Source organism: Stomoxys calcitrans, chromosome 2, assembly GCF_963082655.1.
Source record: "Stomoxys calcitrans chromosome 2, idStoCalc2.1, whole genome shotgun sequence".
Lineage (NCBI taxonomy): Eukaryota > Metazoa > Arthropoda > Insecta > Diptera > Muscidae > Stomoxys > Stomoxys calcitrans.
Window position 1 is genome coordinate 61,920,320 of NC_081553.1, and position 21,731 is coordinate 61,942,050.

General features: G+C 39.6%; 2 protein-coding genes across 10 annotated transcripts in view; one reads left to right on the forward strand and one right to left on the reverse strand.

Annotated features, from left to right (window-relative positions):
- The window catches only part of LOC106082716 (tropomodulin), a 541,301-nt gene that overhangs the window by 234,845 nt on the left and 284,725 nt on the right, over positions 1-21,731 (reverse strand). The gene's annotated exons all lie outside the window — the stretch shown is intronic.
- Positions 13,911-15,445, forward strand: LOC106082717 (uncharacterized). The gene has a single exon (XM_013245406.2). It carries the CDS (start codon positions 14,637-14,639, stop codon positions 14,784-14,786), a length of 150 nt encoding a protein of 49 aa, XP_013100860.1. The 5' UTR covers positions 13,911-14,636; the 3' UTR covers positions 14,787-15,445.

Sequence of the window (21,731 nt, forward strand, 5' to 3'; positions counted from 1 at the left end):
TGCACTCACTGATATGAGAGAAGTATCACCTGTTTGTTCCTTAATGGAATATTCATGGGAAATTGAGTTAGTTAGTGCGTCGTACGCTTCCAAAAGCTCTAGAAGTGAAAAACGGGCAATACATATATGGGAGCTACATAGAAATTTAACAGTTTTTATAAAGAGTTACAAAAAATCGTTTATGCGAATTTTCGCAAAGGTTAATTGAAAGGTGACGACATTATTTGAATTTTACTAGAAATTGGTAGAACAAATATTTGGATGAATACATTTATCGGTCGAACATATATCCTTTGCCCCTAGGTCAAAAAATTTCTGTGGCAAATTTGAAGATTAGCGGATAAAAAGTATGATCTGTTTTTTGTACACAAATCAACATGGACAGACAGACGGACATAGCTTAGTAGAATCAGAATGTGATTCTGAGTCGATCCGTATGCTTGTCAATGGGCCTATTTTTCTTCCTTTTGTGTGTTACAAACCAATGCACTAAGTTATAACACCTTGTACCACAGTAGTGATGTAGTATACAAATACCTCTATGCTTTCCACATTCCTTCTCCAAGCCTGCATGAATTTCAATTTCAATAGATTACCAATTTTATTAGTGCAACTTCAGCAATATGAATCATTATTAGGGTCAATATGTAAAATGGTCATAAATGGTGGTGTTGGGCTATGGCATCATGGTGTGGCAATGTCGGCTAATGAAGTTCTCCTAATTGTTATGCATTTTAATTAAGTAAATTCCCAAATATAATTAATCTCCACTTCGATGACATATAATTGGTTGATTTGAAGTTGGGATTACCACACACACACACACAAACACATACACACACACACAAACACACAATGCAAATGCATTTAAATGAGTTGATTAACCAGAAAGAGAGAAATGTGCATTATCAATAAAGGGCAATAGGAAATTGAGTTGCTGGCATCCATTTTCATACAGGAACTTCATTAATTTACAAAGTGTTGGTCATTGGTTAATTAAATAGTAATTTTAAGTAGGACCATTTCCACTGCAATTTATCAGTGATTATAAATAACAAATATTGACAATCAAAAGGGATTAAAATTTGAAGCTGCTTAGTAGATCAAAATTAAAATTTTAGTTTGAGACTTACGTTTTGAGCGGAATATAAGTTTTAAATATTTTTAAAAATGCAAATCTTACCTGAAATGATAAAAAATAAAAATATTTTAATAAAAATTACAAAAAAACAAAAGTTTTTAAATATTTCATAGTTTTTTATTGAACATTGGCATTAACAAAACTTAATATAGCTTTGAAATTGGTTTATTTGAAAGATTTCCTTTATTAACAGCCAAATAAACCTATCATAAGGCTTTATTGCCCAATAGCATTCCGCTAAAGAACAGGGACAAACTTCTCACATATACATGAGTACAGTCCAATTCATGTTTAAGCTCAATGATAAGGTTCTCCTATTTATAGCTGAGTCCGAACGGATGATTTAACGATGTCCGTGTGTCTGTCCGTCTGTCCGTCCGTCTGTTATAATCACTCTATAACCTTGAAAAATTGAGATATTGAGCTGAAATTTAGATACCATATATAGACCGATTTCCCGATAAAGGGTCTAAAGACCATACAAGCTTTATTTATTACCTGATTTCGCTGAAGTTTGCAACAGTGACTTATTTTAAGCCTCCGGATCTAAATATGGATTAGATCGGTCCATATTTAGATATAGCCACCATATAGACCGATCTCCCGATAAGGGGTTTAAAGGCCATAAAAGCTTTATTTTTTATCCTACTTCGCTGACATATGAAATAGTGAGTAGTTTTACGCCTCCCAACATAGTACAAAAATATGGTTCAGTTCGGACTATATTCAGATATAGCTGCCATATTGACCGATCTGCCGATAAAGGGTCTGAAGCCCATAAAAGCTCTACTTTTAGCCGATTTCGATTTCTCCCGACGTCCGTCCCAATAACGGTTTGTATCGGACAACATTTAGATAAAGCTTCCATACAGAGCGATCTGCCGAGAAAAGGTCTGAAGTCCATAAAAGCTTTATTTTTTATCCGATTTTGCTGAAATTTTAAATACTAAATTCAACAGTGAGATATATATAAATATATATATATATATATATATATATATATATATATATATATATATATATATATATATATATATATATATATATATATATATATATATATATATATATATATATATATATATATATATATATATATATATATATATATATATATATATATATATATATATATATATATATATATATATATATATATATATATATATATTAGACCACTCAATGTCCGTGCCGAATTTGGGTGCATAAGTTATCCAATTTTCACCAGATTGTGGCGAATGGGGGTTTACATATACACCGGAGGTGATGGGTATCCAAATTTCGGCCCGGCCGAACTTAATGCCTTTTTACTTGTTTGTTTTTTTTGCGATTAATTATACCCACCACCATAGGATGGGGTTATACTAATCTTGTCGTTCCGTTTGTAACACCTCGAAATATTCGTCTAAGACCCCATAAAGTATATCCGTCCGTCCCTCCGTCCGTCCCTCCGTCCGTCCCTCCGTCCGTCCCTCCGTCCGTCCCTCCGTCCGTCCCTCCGTCCGTCCCTCCGTCCGTCCCTCCGTCCGTCCCTCCGTCCGTCCCTCCGTCCGTCCCTCCGTCCGTCCCTCCGTCCGTCCCTCCGTCCGTCCCTCCGTCCGTCCCTCCGTCCGTCCCTCCGTCCGTCACTCCGTCCGTCCCTCCGTCCGTCCCGTTCTTGAGTCCTTACAATACGCAATTTGTGTCCGATTTGGCTGAAATTTTGCATGTGTGCCAGTGCCAAATACGGTTCAAATCGGTCTATATTCTGATATAGCTCCCATGTAAACCGGTCTCTCGATCATCCTTGTTCGGTTCCTAGAAGCTTTAATTTTTGCTGGTTTTACAGGAGTTTGGTATGTTGAATAAAATTATGCCCTACAACTTCATTTATTTTGTATAAATTTTTACCAGAATCCATGGTGGGCGGAGTAACCAAGATTTGGCCCGGCCGAACTAAGCACGCTTTTACTTGTTTAAAATTAAAAAAAATCTTAACAATTTGTTCGCCTCATAAAGCAAAACCTTTTGCATTAGATTACCTCCATATGTTTGCCTCTGTTCCTTAATGGAATGTTTGTGGGTAAATTTGGAAATTTTACCTACATATGTTAAATCAAAAAACAGACTCTAATTGTGGAATATTAGAAACCATCTAAGAGTTTTCTATATGCATCTAGCAAGCCCTTCTACATGCATATTACATTACACATACACCCACGCACACACACACACACACACTCAACCCACTACTTGAAGGCATAATTAAATTCTGTTAATTTCTTTGTAAACCGAAACTTGAAGAGATGCCTTCTATATGCGTATGAGTAATATTAGATTAATGTATTACCCATGACGCATACGTCACTTGGCGTTTGCACAGATTTGCTTCCCAGCTTCCTCAATTTAGGGCTCTTGAAAAAGGCGAAAAACTTTCAAAAGTTAGGATATAGAAATATGGCTTCTCCAACTAGATGAATGACTGGGTGACTGGCTGCCTGGCAAAGTTGCCTGCCACATTAAAGTTGTTCGAGTTTAATTGAATGCAGAAAAAAAAAATGAAAAGAATTCTGCAAAATACTTAGATAATTTGTCTAACTATTTCCTTGCCGAACACTCATATACAAACGCGTGTGCATAGAAAAGTTTCCACTTTCTAAATCAAGGCACTCATGCAAGTGTTTATATGTCTGTGTATGTGTGATGCGCGTTATGTTAGAGCTTCCCTAACAAAATCCGGTTAAATTGAGGACATGTGCATTTATGTTAGAGCCACTACCAACTCCAGTGAAATGGAAAGAAGGAAAGATCCTTCAGACATGGGATTTCAGTTAAAAGCATCGTTGTAGCATTAATAGTTACAATGATGTAGAAACTTTTAACGTTATCCTGGTCGCACTAATACATGCGTGTGGCATTTATGTATGGCAGCGGCCTTAGGGCTATATGTTTAAGCTGTAGTAGTGCTAAGTATTCTTGCCAGCATATCCATGCACATCTTTTGGCATTTCTTAAAAGGACCTTCCTTGAACATCATCATCATCAAGCAACAAGAGGAATAAGAATTTAATCCCCTAAAGATGTCAAAGAATGTGACTTTTGCTAACAAAGTCAGGCTGCAGCACTCTGTTTTCTCAGTGATATTTCTCCAATGCCCAAAAGTCATTGAGGACACTGATAACGGGCAAAATGAAGGAAAACAATGATTATATAGAGAAAAGAGTTAACAAGAATTTTCGCTGAATAAAAACGAAGCACTGTTTCCTGGAAGAAAAACCCGTAATTTAAGTAAATATTTTAGGCAGATGGCAGGTAGCTAAACGACCCATAGGTCATGCGGTGAAAAATAAGCAGCCCCCGACGTTGCACAGTGGGAGAAAATCGAAAAAACTAGTAAACAATATGCCATGTGAGAGCGGGAAGAGATATTTTTTGGAATTTGGAATGGTTAGAGCTGGGCGATATCGGGTGCAAATTTTCAAGCTTATAGGTTGTCAGGTCGCCATGTGGCAGGTTCATAAAATTGGTCGCCTTCGTATTTCGAAAATTTGTTGGGACTGCCAAATCTTTGTTTGTGGTCCAAATGCCAACTTTTTTTGCTGGATAGTGATCAAAAATCCCTGCAAAAAAGTCCGCTTTCCATTGGGGATATTCGACCTTTATTTTTTTCCATTTGAGACCTGCTTCGAGTTTTGCACTTTACCAAAGCCTTTGTTGTTTGATTTTAATTTTTTCCGCCCCATACCACCATGGATATACACCTAAGCCAGTAATCAGCTGGATGTGCGCTTTAAAAAGTAACATCGAAAAAGAAAATTTTAAGTTAGGAATTCCGTGTTACTTACAAAATCCTTAATTGTTTTCCATAACTCTCCCCTAAGTTGGTTCATGTCTGGTATTGTGAACCCACCTAATTACTGGTGTCTTTTAATATGACTTAGGAAATGCTCAAATGTCTCATCATCTTCCCCACAAACCCTACACATGCTATTACTTGCCGCACCGATTTTGCATAAATGAGCTCGTAGTCCTATTATAACACCAAAAGCTATATTGACCTCCTTCTTACTTCCTTTCATTAATAGGCTCGTCTCCTTAAGATCTGGATCCCCCCCATAGGATTTTCGCCATCCTACCGACTGTTTCGCTGTTCCACAGTGTTACATGCGTCACCTACACCCTTATCTTGGACTTCATCGACCCGAAAGGCTTCGGGTTAACCAAGTTTATTGACGGCAGTCCTCTGGCCTTCACTGCCAAATCGTCTGTCCTTTCAGTCCCCCCTTACTCCGTTATAGCCCGACACCCAAACGATGCGGATTGTGCCATCCTCAGAGATTGCATGAATTTTCTTCTTACACCGCAAGACTTTCGTGACCTTACCATCCCGGTTGTTATTGCCCTTTTGGCTATTTTATTGTCCGCAAAGATGTTCACACTCGACGTTCTCGAGTTAGCACCATACCACCTCGCGCATTCTGTGATCGCCCTATTTTCGGCTGCAGGACCGTATTTATGGTCAGCAAGTCAAAAGCAGACCCCAGTCCCTGGGTTCTCAATGTAAATCCTTAGGCCCACTCTGTCCCCTAGCTTTGTTCCATCCGCGTAACATGATCTTCCAGATGACAATACTAGGGTTCCGTCAATCCAAGACTGTGCCACTGGCAGCAGTGCCTCGCACTCCACCTCACGATCGAATACCTCGTTTCAGGTATTCGATCGAAAACCTCTTCCCATCCTTCTAGGTTTCCTATCGTTGCTTCGATTAAATGGCGCTGGTATGAGCTGCTCTCATCGTCAATCCATTCTCCATCGCCTTACGTCTCACCACATCGCGCATTTCGTTATCTCCCGAATTTACACTTGCAGGACCATATTTATGATCAGGAAGTCTAAAACAGATTTCAGTCCCTGGGTTCCCAAGCCCACTTTGTCCCCCAGTTTTGTTCCGTCCGCGTAATATGATCTTCCAGATGCTAATACTAGGGTTCAATCCAAGACTGTGCCACTGGCAGCAGTGCTTTGCACTAGACATCAAGTGTCGTCTCAGGTATTCGATCGAAAACTTGTTCCTTTCCTTCCAGGTTTCCTATCGTTGCCTCGTTTATACCGCGATGGTATGAGCTGCTCCCATCCTCAATCTCCATCGCTTTAAATCTCATAACCGTAGTGGCTGCCTCACACTTAATCTGTGTGTCAATGGGTCGGATATCTAGAATAGTCTCCGGTGCCCTAGTGTGTGCGGTCCTCATAGCTCCGCCTATGGCAAGACAACATGTTTTCTGAAATTGTTGTATGGTCCTTATGTTGCACGTTTTCTCCATAGCAGTCCACCAAACTACTGAGGCGTAAGTAAGTATTGGTCTAATCACGCTCCTGCAGAGTCAGTGGACTATTCTCGTATTCAGGCCTCATTTCGAGCCTAGGGCCCGTCTGCATATAGTCCAACACCTGTGAGCCTTCTCAGTACTCTCCTGAATGTGACACTTACAATTCAGTTTCCCGTCCAAGGTCACACCTAAGTATTTGATCTTGTCAGATATCGAAATCGTCTTATTGAGGAAACGTGCCACCTTCGTCTTCCTTGTGAACGGGCATATTTCAGTCTTCTCTGGGTTAACATTGAGACCTCTGGGTCTAGACCAGTCATATGACATATGCAAGACCCTTTCGGCCCGTCTGCATAGCTCGTTGGGATCCTTTCCCCTTAGAAGTGTTATAACATCGTCTGCGTAGCAGACGGGTTCAAATCCCTTCTCAGGCAGCATCCGTAATAGGTCATTTGTGGTCACTACCGGAAATTCCTACAAATACTCTTATAGAAAAAGTTCAGACGATGTGGAACCACACATTTTTACACTGCAAGCGCTGGGTCGAAAGACGCAGGGAACTGAAAGCGATAGGCGCCGTTTCGCCTGGGACAAAGATGTTGGAGGAAAAGAAGAACCTGGGTGGCGGATGTTGTTGTTATATATGTGGAGGCGGAGATCCTCGTCTAGCTCCTGAAGGTGAGCAAGCTGGTTCCGAACCAAATAACCGATTTCCGCGGGAACATGATGGCCTTTATGGTTATTTAAAGGCGCCAATAACTCGCTTTGTCATATCGAGCATCATAGGCACTCAGTATTTATGAAAGAGCCGGTGCTGCCCGGCCTCTCACTGAGACTTTTCGCTCGATACCATTGATTGTATGCGACTGCAGTTGCAGGTACTCCGTATGGAGGATTCCACTACCCGCAACCTGTGGACGCGCCCGGTAGCTAAGCTTCTCGTGATGACGAAAAACTCCACTCAGATCGGAGCTCAAAGTTCCAATCTGTGTGGTGCTCATAGTTAACTCGTGCCGGGCTGGGTGGCGGTGATGTGATACGCCAAACAAGTACTGGGCACGAAGAAAAAGGATCTGGTCGCAGCGGTGATTAAACGGATAATCACCAGTTATAATCACCTCGAAGTAATGTGAAAGCGGTTTGAAGCTGGAATTAATCTTCAGGGGTGACACGGGGAGGGTATTTATCCGGAGTAGGGCATATTCTGACCCGAAAAAAAAAGTATAGTTAAGGACGTGCTAAGTTCGACCGGGGCGAATCTTATATATCATCCACCTAGGATTGTATTTGTGAAGTTCTTTGAATGACTTTTTCAAATATATATGAGCCACATGTCATGTTATTGACCGATATGGACCGTACTTGTCATGGCTGTTAGAAGTCATAGAAAAATACCTTCAAAATTTCGGGTAAATCGATTAATAATTGCGGCCCAGCTATATCAGGTTATGAACCGATTAAAACAATATTTGGCGCAGTTGTTGAAAGTCATAACAATTGTGTCTTCTGGGGCTCAATAAGTCAAAATCCGAGGTTTATATATATCGGTTTATAAGGCAGCTATATCAAAACATGTACCGATATGACCCATGTACAATCCCAACCGACCCACACTTATAAGAAGTATTTTTGCAAAATTTTAAGTGCCTAGCTTTATTACCGTGAAAGTTAGTGTTAATGCAAAATTTTTGCAAAATTTGCCCATGAACATTCCATTAAGGAACAGGGGCAAAGTTCTCACATATCAATGAGTGTAGTCCGATTGAATTTTAAGTTCAATGATAAGGGGCCTCCTTTTTATAGTCGAGTCTGAACGGCGTGCCGCAGTGCGACACCTCTTTGGAGAGAAGTTTTACACAGGCATAGTAACTCACAAATGTTGCCAGCTTTAGGAGGGGAAAACCACTGCTGAAAATTCTGATGGTCTCGCCATGATTCGAACCCAGGCGTTCAGCGTCATAGGCGGACATGCTAATCTCTGCGCTACGGTGGCCTCCGACAAACAAACTGACAGACGGACGGACGGACATGGCTACATCGACTTATCGGATCAATATTTCGCTGTGTTACAAACGGAATGACCGAACTAGTATACCTCCATTGAATGGTGGAGGGTATGAAAATGTTTCCCTATGTGATTCTTTACTAAATGACAAAGCTACCATAACAAAGGAAATGGTGTAATAGTTTCGAAACTACAAATTCACTCCGCTCCAAATGCGTCAAGGGAAATGAAATAAAAATTCTTTTCCAAAAATTTCCGTTAAGCAAAATATGTAGCATTTGCAATTCTAAAAGTTTATTTTGAAATTTTGTTGTTATTGCCATCATTGGATGATTCTGCCGTTGTCGATGTTGTTATGGTGGCACTGCTATTATCATTGTCGACACTTAGAGCAAAGCAGAGTTGGTATGAAGGAAGGAATGTGCAAGAGAGGGAGTCAACAACAACTGCTAACTGCAATCACAATGGCCCTTAAGCAAAGTTTTTCAGGTTTTTTTTTTGTCTCTCTCATGGGTGGTGATTACAAAAACAAAAAACGCCGAGAAAACTCCATAACAAAAGCTATGGCCCGGGAAAGAGCAAAACAACACCACGCACTCGTATTCACACTTCACAACATTTTTAAGTAGAAAAGTTGTTTTGGCGAAAAGGATGCATATGGTCCGCCTCTCTGCTGTAAGGATTTCTAGGAGATGAAGTGAACTGAATCCATGTGTGATAAAGTAAATGAGTGCGGCTCGGCTGGGTAGTAGCACTAGAACTTGTCACAAACATACAAACCAGCAAACATTCATGCATAGAACAGGCAAACACATAAAGAGCTTATGGAAACAAGTACCAAGCACACACACACACACGCACATACACAGCACAGCATATATTCATTTAGTCATTCGTTTTCAGTCACATTGGGAGTATTTATGCCAAAACTTGTTTTCATTTCCTTGCAAGTTGTTTTGTATGCTTGGGGTATGTGTGGCTATGTGTGCGTGCTCTTTAGTGAGAATGTTTCGACTAACACTTGGTGTTAAAGCCTGTCATCGTTTGTTGTTTGCTTGTTATATTTTCTGTTTTGTTTTTTCTTTTTGCTTTTTTACTTTTTTTCCAGTTCCCAACATCCTCTTCCTGTTGAACAGTTATTCAGTTTGCTAAGTTCCTATTTTGATTTGGATAATTTTAATTGAAGTTTTAACCAAGAGAGAGAGGATTTAAAGGGAATTTTGCGAATTTTCTCTTGCTGGCAAAGTGCATTAAAAGTTTGAGTTGTCTATTTTCCCAAGGGGGAGTTTTGTGGAAAGTTTGCTTCTTTTTTTTTTGTGGTGGCGCTTATTTTTAAGTGCATATTGTACATGTTTCTAGGTGCATAATACAAAGTAGTTTGGCATGTTGTGTTTATGGGAGATTATTTTTTTGAAGCAAAGAAAGTGCAGAACAAAAGATTTGTGGGATGTTAAAGAGAAATTTAAGGATAAATCCCAAAGAATAAAGTGAAAAATCTTGAAATAAAATTTTTGAGAAATATGTTGCATCCAAAAATAAAGCCAAAGTGTTGCGGTTTGAACAGGTTTTCCTGAAAGTTTCATAGAATCTGGAGATTAGATTAACTGTGAAAATAGGGAATTTTTTGATATCCACCTTACGCTAGTTTTCATATCACCGAAATGGGATAATCGTTTTAATGGAAATCTTATTTGCACCCTTAAGATAATAAAAAGACACTTCTTTTGTTTAGAGTACAGTACGAATCTTACATACAGAAATCAATTTGTGTTTGTTTGTTTGCATTTTGAAACATATTGACCCTAACAACCCGCAAAAATCACCTAAGAGGTTTGTTTATTTGTATGTATGTTTGTGTGTTCCTTATTGACTCAGAAACGGCTGAACCGATTTTCTTGCAATTTTCACAGATAATGCATAATGACCCCGTGGTGAAAATAGGGTACAACATTTTCTGAAATATGAAGGGGGCGGACCCTCCCCCTTACCCTAATTTTCAGAAACGCCAGATCTCGGAGATGGGTGTTGCGATTTAAGCGAAATTTTGTGTGCTCTCATATATTGGGTTGCCCAAAAAGTAATTGCGGATTTTTTATATAGTCGGCGTTGACAAATTTTTTCACAACTTGTGACTCTGTAATTGCATTCTTTCTTCTGTCAGTTATCAGCTGTTACTTTTAGCTTGCTTTAGAAAAAAAGTGTAAAAAAAGTATATTTGATTAAAGTTCATTCTAAGTTTTATTAAAAATGAATTTACTTTCTTTTAAAAAATCCGCAATTACTTTTTGGGCAACCCAATAGTACCCTATATGAGATACCTAGGGCGATACCTAGGGGGGCTACCGCACCCTAAAACCTACCAAACATATATTTAGACCAATCACGACAATATGGGACTCAAATGAGAGGTAGTTAGGATAAGAAAACGTATCTCATATCCAATTGTCGGACCAAGTGCTAGACCACCCCAAGCCCCAAAACGCCCCTAAATCAGACATATTTACCAACCATGGCAATATGGGACTCAAATGAAAGGTATTTGCGAGTAGAATTCGAATCTGATATATAAAGTGGGTCCACGTTTCTGGGGGTCGACCCCTTACCCAAAACACCCCCCAAACAGGACATATTTGCTGACCATTGGAATATGGGGTTTAAATTAAAGGTATTCGAATGTAGAATACAATATCCAAATATGGGACCAAGTGTTTGGGGGGCCGTCTCTCACCAAAAACATCCCCCAAAGAGAACAAATTTACGACCATACCTATATGGGGCTCAAATGAAAGGTCTTTGAGAGTAAAGCATGAATTTGATATCAAGATTCGGGAAAAGTGTCTATGGGGCCACCCCACCTCCACAACGGCACCCAAATAGGAAGTATTTTCTGACTATTGCAATATAAGGCTCAAATAAGAGGGTTTTTAAAGTGGAACACGAATCCGATATATATTTTCAAGGCCAACTCACTGAGTGGCCGCCCATCCCACAAAACACCCCCCAAGCCGGTCATGTTTGCCAACTATGGAAATATGGGGCTCAAATTAAAGGTATTTGGGAGTAGACCACGTATCTGATATCAACACTAGAGGCCAACTGTCTAGTGTACGTCCCACCATATTTAACAACCCTCAAATAAGACGTATTTACTCACCAAGACAATTTGGGTCTTAAAGAGAGTGGAACTAAATATTTAAAGTTTTTAGGGCCAATACCACAAACCGGACATATTTGCTGACTTTTGCAATAAGGAGTTTAATTGAGATTAGAAAACGAACTTGATATTCAATTTTGAGGGCAACGGCAATATGGAGTTCAAAAAAATGATATATTGATATATGAGAATAGAACACGTTGCTGATATATATTTCCGGGCTTAGTTTATGGGGGACCACCCCAATCCCCAAAACACCTCCAAATGGGGCATATTTACCGACCATGTCAATGTGGAGCTTAAGTGAAAGGTATTGGGGAGTAGAGCAAGAATTGAAACCCATTTTCGGGACCAATTTCCTGGAGGTCTACTACCCCTTTCCCAAATACCCCACAAGCAGCAATTTTTTACCGACCATCGCAATATGGTGCTCAAATAAAGGTATTTGGAAGTAGAATATGAATTCGATATTCAAATGTAGGACCATGTATTTAGGGCATCACCCCTTTCCCAAAACACTCCCAAAGGAAAAATTTTTTTCGACCATGCCAATATGTGGCTCAAATGAAAGGTATTTGAGATTAGAAAACTAATTTGATAACTTATTTTGGGGACCATGTGTTTGGGGGACGCCTTATCCTGTAAACTCCTCTTAAGCCAATGGCAATATGGGATTTAAATAAATGGTATTTGAGAGAAGATCACGATGCTGATATTTTTTCAGGGCCAAGTGTCTGGGGGAACACCTCTCCCCCGAAAACACCACTAAACCAGATATCGTGAGAATATCGGGCAGTAGTAAAGTATTTCAGGAATGGAGTACACCTTACATCTAAAATTAAATTCGTAGACCAATAAAGATCATATGGAATTCAGATAAAGGCACTTATATTGTTAAACTGTTAGACAAGCGATATACTTTTTTCGTAGCATGGTATTTCATTAAAAGATCTTTAATTGTTGAAATTAAATATTCCAAGAAAACTTGTGTTCCATATAAAGTAAAAGAAGGCGCAGCGGAGCGGGCCCGGGTCAGCTAGTAATAGAATAAAATGTATTAAAGTTGGTGGGTATCCAAAGTTCGGCACGGCCAAACTTAATGCGTTTTTCTTTGTTTGTTATACCCACCACCATAGGATAGGGGGTATATTCATTTAGTCATTTCGTTTGCAACACATCATAATATCCATTTCCAATCCTACAAAGTATATATGTTTCAGATCGTCGTAAAATTCTAAGGTATTTGAACGATGGTCATGTGTCTGTCCGTCCGTCTGTTATAATCACACTACAGCCTTCAAAAATTGAGATATTGAGCTGACATTTGAAAGGGTCCGAAACCCATAAAAGCTTTATTTAATACCCGATTCCGTTGAAATTTGAAACAGTGACTTGTCTGAAGCCTCCTGACATCCGACTCAAATATAGTTCAGATCAGGCTATATTTAGATATAGCTGCCACATGGACCGATCTGCCGATTAAGGGTCTGAAACCCATAAAAGCATTATTCACTACCCGATTTCGTTAAAATTTGAAATAAGGAGTTGTGTTAAACCTCCCGACATCCGATTCAAATATAATCCAAATCAGACTATATAGATATAGCTGTCATATAGACAGAAATTGAAAATTTAGGGTCTTAATCCTACAAAAAACTTTTGCCTGATTTCGCTGAAGCTGTTATTTGTATAAGGATTTAAATTCTGTTTGATTTGTTTTTGATTGAAAAGTAACCTTAGTCGTTCAATTATTCTTCTTTACACTTCCATTTACTAATCGAATCATTTTGCTTGCTTTTTTCCCCCCATTTCATTTTAGCTTGGATAATAACAGGAAACGGAAATGAGTAGTGGACGACAATAAAAGTTAGCAATATTACCCATAACGGATTTCAAGCAAAACAAAAAAAAAAAACCAAGAAATATAAATTAAAAAATTTCATGCCAAACCATGACCAAAGCAACAGAAGATAACAAGAAAATGAACATCCCAAGCAGAAGCAATTGTAAAATTATCAACTTTCTCAAAGAACTAACCAAGTATGAACGATGTAATAGCAGAACATCAACACTGACAGCAACAGCAAAGTAGTGCCAATAAAAAGAAAGACAGCTCAAAAGATCTAAGAGGGAATATAAAATCCTTTTTTTTCGCTCTATAAAAAGGATAACAATAATGGAAAATAGTTTAAAAAGAGCACAAGTGTAGGTTGTGAAAAAAAAACCAAACAGACAACCATTATAGCAATAAATATGACAATTTGAAGTGAGTCGAGAGACAGAGACAGAGAGAGAGAGAGCTACAAAGAGGAAACGGAAAAATAATCTAATAGGGTTATAGGAAGCTATTAGCTGTTATAGAGTATAGGCATGCTGGTGTAAGACTGTCATGGCAGAGTTTAAGTGCAATTACCATTAATCCTCCCACAAGCCAACCAGCTGGCTGTCAAGGCATCTGCTATACAATTCCCACAATAGAAGCACCATAGTGCCAGCCCTACTACAAAAGGTCCTGCCTGACTGTTGTTGTTGGCCTGAGATAAGTGTAACTGACTTGCAGCTCCGTGGGTGGTGGTGTGGAGTAGTCTGTTCTGTTCTGAAAAGTTCTACGCCTGCTAGGCGGTGCGAAGTAAAGGCATAATGTTGTGGTTGCATTAATAACAATCATCATTGTCAGCTGCAGATTTTGCTGTGGCAAGGATCAACGTCAGCCACAGTTATAACAACAGAAGCGCGAGCAACCACATTATCTGGGGTTATTAAAAAGGACAAAAGAATGCAGAAAATCTAATTTGCGACACGGCAAATTTTATGACACTTTAAGCAACAGCGGGGTGATTTAAAGAAAACAAAAATATAAACAACAGCACAAGAGTGGCAGAGAGAGAGAGGAAGTCGAGAGCATCAAAGGACAACAGTTTCCTTGAATGCTTAATAATCTCCTTAACAAGGCTAAGCAGAAGAAAACCCTCAATTTGTAGAAACCTCCTCTCTACCCCAGAGCACTGTCTTACTTTGGTTTTTGTAATGTGGCGCGATATATTTTTATATTTAACGCTCATCGTTTTATTTTTCTTTATTTTCCTGGCCCAGTTAATCGTCAATGTTTATGCATTTCAACGACAGCCACCGGTGCCCAAGCCCAATTCGGACCGTAATGATATAATTTTCGTTTAAAGGCCATAACAAAATGTACCAACAGCAGCAGCAGTAGCAGAAACCACAAATTCTTGCAAGACCCACACAAAAGAAAAAAAAAACAACAACAGCCAGTGAGGCTTTAAAACAGAGACGGCTAAAGAGACCACACTCACACACACCAACATACACAAAATAATGAAATTAAAACGTAGGAAAAAGTTTAAGGTCCAGCCAGCCCTAAGCTATGGCGCTGGCTGTGGCTGTTGCGGCTCCAAGCGGAACATGAGCAGGCAGTACTGGGACTTGATTTACTCAAAAGGTGTGTAAAGTTTGTCGACATTTTGACTAAACTGTCAAAAAAGCCACCTCATTTTGCTGAACACATTAGAAATTATTATTTCATAAAGTCCTTAAAAAAATTCAAAACTCATGATGAGTTTCGCTCGAGAGCGGGGACACTCCGCCCTTTAGTACATCAACTCGAATGATATGAAAGCGAAAGCAGACCAACTTGTTTCCGTTTTCAAATGCCTAATTAAATGTGTGTGTGTGCGTGTGTACTGTAAGACTCAATGAGAGATAAGGTGATAAACAGAACGGGAGAGAGAGAGAGAGAGTGAGTGGAGTGTAAGAGCCATCTATCTGCGGGAATTCAAATCTCCTTAAGTGTAACTGTAAGAGAAGTTTTTTCCGCTTTGCTGCTGATGATGATGATGACAACGCTGATGCTGATGAAGGCGGCATTGGCCATGGTAAAGATGTTGGCAGCATTTGGCTCTTGCTTACGGAAACGGATGCTACACACAAACATCCAATGTTGAGTGTTTGTGCCTTCGACGACAACATTTCGCCTTCGTCGTTATAGTCGCTGTCGCTGTTGCTATTGCTGTCGCCATCATCAACACTCCCCAAGAACTTTATGATAATTTATGCGCCACACCAAAATGTCAAACGGAAGTTGAAAAGGATAATTAAGTTAAATATAAATAAAAATGATATTGTAACGTGTAACGACAACAAGAAAAGTAGAATTAAAAAACAAAAACTGAAAATTATGCGTAACAACAAACAAGAAAACCAAAACCAAACAAGAAAACAAAAATATGTGAAACAGTATATCACAATAAAATTGTGTATATAGCTATCATTTAAGTCGTTTAGCTATTAAGGTATGACAAAAATCGAAAATTGTAATAAAAAAGAATAGAAAACCCATAGGTGCAAATAGGTGCCACCTTAATGAGGTAAATTATGTTTGAATTATTGCTGTAATTTTGTTTTAACATTATCATAGTTAACAAATGTAAAGGAAGTTTTGCCTTTTTATGTTCTTATCATTTATAGATTGTTTCTTCTTGGTAATAGCTATATAAAAGGCAGGCAATCTTTTTAGAGGCAACTTGAACACCGATTGAGTTTTTTCTTCAAATCAAAGATATTTGGGAACAAAAAGTCATTGAAATTTAGTGCATTGATATAAGTATACCTTAAATAGGGGCAAAGACCCCAAAACCCCTAAGTGAACTAGTCTTTCAGTGGATTGAAGCTTAAGGTGTACGGCTGAGGCCAAGGATGGCATTTAAAAACCCTTCAACAACAGCAGCAGGAAAATCATATCAAAAATAATTGTTTACGCTCTAAGAAATATTCAAAGGGTACACAATGAAAATTTGTCTGTCTGATACTGAGGATGACACTGAGGAGGCCACCGTAGCGCAGAGGTTAGCATGTCCGCCTATAATGAAAAAAATCCATCAGAAAAAAATCCGGGGGTTTCCCCTCCTAATGGTGGCAACATTTGTGAGGTACTATGCCAAGTAAAACTTCTCTCCAAAGAGGTGTCGCACTGCGGCACCTCGTTCGGACTCGGCTATAAAAAGGAGGCCCCTTATCATTGAGCTTAAAACTTGAATCGGACTGCACTCATTGATATGTGAGAAGTTTGCCCCTGTTCCTTAGTGGAATGTTCATGGGCAAAATTTGCAATTTTTTGATACTGAGGATGAGTACAATGAAATACAGTAGTCGAATTATAATCCGGTCTTTGAAGATTGTTTTCGATTATGAAAAAAACATATTGACGGCCAGAGGTATCTAGGTAGACAAAAGTTATAATTGTAATACTTATAGAAAACCTGGGTCTCTTTCTGATTAAAAAACGTGGAAAATGGGATCAAATAACTTGAGTAAAAGTTTTTGTCTCAAACCTTAACTAACGCTAGCCTAAATGTATGAAACTTCTGAAAATGGTTATATTGTTGTTGTATTTTTATATCCACCACCGAAGGATGGGGGTATATTCATTTTGTCATTCCGTTTGTAAAACATCGAAATGTCCATTTCCGACCCTATAAAGTATATAAATTCTTGATCAGCGTAAAATTCTAAGAAGAGCTAGAAATGTCCGTCCGTCTATCTGTTGAAATCATGCTACAGTCTTAAAAAATAGAGACATTGAGCTCAATCGGGCTATATCGGACTATATCTTGATATAGCCCCCATATAGACCGATCCGCCGATTTAGGGTCTTAGGCCCATAAAAGCCACATTTATTATCCGATTTTGCTGAAATTTTGGACAGTGACTTGTGTTAGCCCCCCCGACATCCTTCGTGTATTTGGTGAAGATCGGCCTAGATTTGGATATAGCTGCAATATAGACCGATCCTCCGATTTAGGGTTTTAGGCCCATAAAAGCCACATTTATTATCCGATTTTGCTGAAATTTGGGACAGGGAGTTGTGTTTGGCCCTTCGATATCCTTCGTCAATTTGGCCCCAATCGGTTCAGAATTGGATATAGCTGCCATATAGACCGATCGGCCGATATAGGTTCTTAGGCCCATAAAAGCCACATTTATTACCCGATTTAGCTGAAATTTGGGACAGTGAGTTGTCTTAGGCCCTTCGACATCCTTCGTCAATTTGGCCCCAATCGGTCCAGATTTGGATATAGCTGCCATATAGACCGATCCGCCCATTTAGGGTCTTAGGCCCATAAAAGCCGCATTTATTATCCGATTTTTCTGAAATTTAGGACAGTGAGTTGTGTTAGGCCCCTCGACATCCTTCGTCAATTTGGCCCAGATCGGTCCAGATTTGGATATAGCTGTTATAAAGACCGATCCTCCGATTTAGGGTCTTGGCCCATAAAAGGCGCATTTATTGTCCGATGTCGCCGAAATTTGGGACATTGAGTTAAGTTAAACTCCTTGACATAGTTCTGCATTATAGCACGGATCGGTCAAGATTTGGATATAGCTGCCATATAGACCGATCTCTCGATTTAATATTTTGGGCCCATAAAAGGCGCAATTTATTGTCCAATGATGCCGAAATTCGGCAGAGTTGTGTTAAGCCCATCCACATATTTCTGCAATTAGGGCTAGATCGACCAAGATTTGTATATAGCTGCCAGATAGACCGATATCTCGGTTAAAAGTCTTGGTCCCAAAAAAGGCGCATTTATAATACGATATCACTGAAATTTGACACAGTGACTTAGTTAGGCTTTTCGACATCTATGTTGTATATGGTTCAGATCGGTTTATTTTTACATATAGCTACTGAAAAGATCAAAATTTTGTTGTAGACAATTGAAGCATGACTTGTACTTATTAGTATTTGGTCCAAATCGGAACATATTTCGTTATAACTGGTATGGGACATAAGGTATGCAATTTTTACCGGATTTTAATGAACGGTGGTTTATATATATTCCCGAGGTGGTGGGGATCCAATGTTCGGCCCGGCCGAACTTAACGCCTTTTTACTTGTTTTTTCACTGAAATTTTCATGGGCAAATTTGCAATTGTTCCAGAGGTAATGAATAAGAGCTAAAGTTCTCTTAAAGAAATTAAAATTTTCACAGATTGTGTAGGTTGGTCTGGAAGGAAACATAGGCTATATAATTTTTTGATATCGGGAGGGGGGCGGACCCTCCCCCTTAGCACAAAAGTACTATCAAAAAATAAATGTGGAGTACGGACAATATGGAATTCAAATGAAAGGTATTCAAGAGTAGAGTACGAATTTCATAATAAAAGTTGGGTCCAAATACCTGGGGAGCCGACCCAGCCCCAAAACCCCTTAAAATAGGTTTATTTGACGATCATGACAATATGGGACTCAAATGAGAGGTATTCGGGAATAGATTACGAATATGGTCAGGAAGAAGAAATATGCTTTATAATTTGTTGATATCGGAAGGGGTCGGACACTCCCCCTTATCCCAAAAATACCACCCAAAATCACAAGTGGACCGATAAAGACAATAGAAATTGGGTCCAAGTATCCAGGAAGTCGCCCTAACCCCAAAATGTCTAAAAATAGAAAAAATGGTCGTCCACATCAATATGGGGCTTAAATGAAAGGTATTCAGGAGTAGATTACGAATCTGGCAAACAAAATCAGATCGAAGTGTAGGGGGTCACCCAACCCCCTAAAAACTCCCTAAATGGGCATATGACCCACCATATATGAGACTTGGTTTGTTTGTTTGTTTCGTAGAATCAAAAAAAGGAAACATAGGTTATATAATTTTTAGATATCGGATGGTGGCTGACCCTCCCCCTTTGGGGTAAGGGTAACGCCACCCAAAACCAAAAGAGAACTGATGGGCGCAATATGGGTATCAAATGAAAGGTATTGGAGACTAGAAAATCAATATCATATTAAATTTCGAGTCACAGTATCCAGCGGGCTGCCCCAACCCAAAAACTCCGCTAAACAGAAATATTCGACGTTCCTATCAATATGGGACTCAAAGAAAAGTATCCGGCAGTAGATTACAAATATGGCATAAAAAATTAGGTCCAAGTAATGGGAGGCCGCCTCATTTCCAAATATCCCCAAATTGGGCATATCAGCCGACCATGGCTATATAGGATTCAAATGAAGGATATTTGGGAGTAGATTAAAAATATGACATAAAAATTTGCGTTCATGTCAAGTTGGCTCTTTTCCTCCTAAAAATACGTTGAATAGACTAATTAATGCATTATGGCAATTTGGGACTAAAATGAGAGGTATTTGAGAGCAGAAAACGAATTTGATATCCAATTTTGGTGGAACGACCTTAATCACCTCTTAAACTGAACTTCATTTCCGACTTTAGCAATATGAAGCTCAAATCAACGGTATTGGGGAGAAAAAAACGAATTTGATATTTATTTTCAGGTGCCGGTGACCTCCCCAGCCCCAGAACACACTCCAAACGGTTCATACTTACCCACCATGGCAAAATGGGGCTCAAAGTAAAAGGATTTGGGAGTGGACATGAATTTGATATACCGGCTCTGTGGCCGGCACCCAAAACAGTTAACATTTGAACTCTTCAGCCGCCTCGTTGAAAGATCTGGGACAATCGAGGACAATTTTGAATTCAGAAATAGATTATCTAGGTATTTAATGGCTGCCTGGCTGTCTGAGAAGATATTTCAGTTAAGTTAGCTTGGGTTGAAAAGAGGGTGTAGATTTTAATCTGCCCCATGCCACTATGGACATACACCTTAGTTTGCAATCGGCTTGTTGTGCGCTCTAAATACTAAAAAAAGTAACTTCGAAAAAGAAAATCTAAGTTAGGAACTCCGTGCTACTTACAAAATCCTTAATTGTTTTCCATGCCACTGCCCTAAGTTGGTTCATGTCTGGTATAGTGTCCCCACCTAAGTGCTGGTATCTGATGGACGCGAAAGCCTGGCGATGACAAAGAAAATGCTCCAACGTCCCATTATATTCCCCGCATGACCTACACATGCTATCACTTGCCGCACCGATTTTACATAAGTGAGCTCGTAGTCGTATGTGTCCCATCATGGTACCAATATCTAAACTGACCTCCTTCTTACCTTCTTTTAGTGATAGCCTTGTTTTCTCACGATCTGGATCCACCCATAGGATTTTCGCCGTTCTACCCACCGTTTCGCTGTTCCACAGGGTTGTATGCGCATTTGTCGCCCACGCTTCAAACTCGGACTGCGTCGACCCGAAAGGCTTCGGTTTAAACAAGTTTATTGATGGCAGTCCTGTGGTCTTCAACGACAAATCGTCTGCCCTTTCATTCCTTCATACTCCGTTATGGCCCGGCACCCAATCGATGCGGATTTTGTCATCCTTAATTGGTTAATTTTCTGTTTACACTGCAAGACTGTTCATGGCCTTACTGTCCTGGTTGTTATTGCCCTTATGGCCATTTTATTCTCCGTAAAGGGTTGCATGTGCATTCGTCACCCACGCTTTTAACTTGGACTGCTTCGAAGCCTTTCGGGTCTTCGGCTTAACTGACGGCAGTCCTCTGGTCTTCACTGATAAATTGTCTGCCCTTTCATTCCCACCTTACTCCGTTATGGCTTGGCACCCAAACGATGCGGATTTTGTCATCCTTATTGAAGGCGTTAATCTCCTCCTACTACTCGTGACCTTAACGTCCTGGTTGTTATTGCCCTTATGGTCATTTTACTGTCCGTAAAGATGTTCATACGCGACAGGCAGTTGAGTCTAAAACAGGCCCACTTTGTCCTATAGCTTTGATTCATCAGTGTAACATAATCTATGTATGGTCCTTATGTTGCGCTTTTTCTCCATAGCAGTCCACCAAACTACTGAGGCGTAAGCATATGGTCTAATCAAGCGCCTATAGAGCCAGTGGACTATCTTCGGATTCAGGCCTCATTTTGAGCCTACGGCCCGTTTATATAGTGCCCAATATCTGTGAGCCTGTGGTCTAATCACGCTCCTATGGAGCCAGTGGATTATCCTCGAATTCAGGCCCCATTTTGAGACTACGGCCCTTGTACATAGTGGCCAACATCTGTGAGCCTTCTCAGTACGCTCCTGAATGTGACACTTCCAATTCAGTTTCCTGTCCAAGATCACACCAAAGTATTTGACCTTGGCAGATATCGAAATCGTCTTATTGAGGAACCGTGGAGCGTTAAATTGGCCCACCTTCGTCTTCCTCGTGGACAGGCATATATTGGGTT

What these genes read in the sequence shown, in the direction of transcription:
- LOC106082717 (XM_013245406.2), top strand. Translation starts at nt 14,637, where the DNA reads ATGTGGCGCGATATATTTTTATATTTAACGCTCATCGTTTTATTTTTC.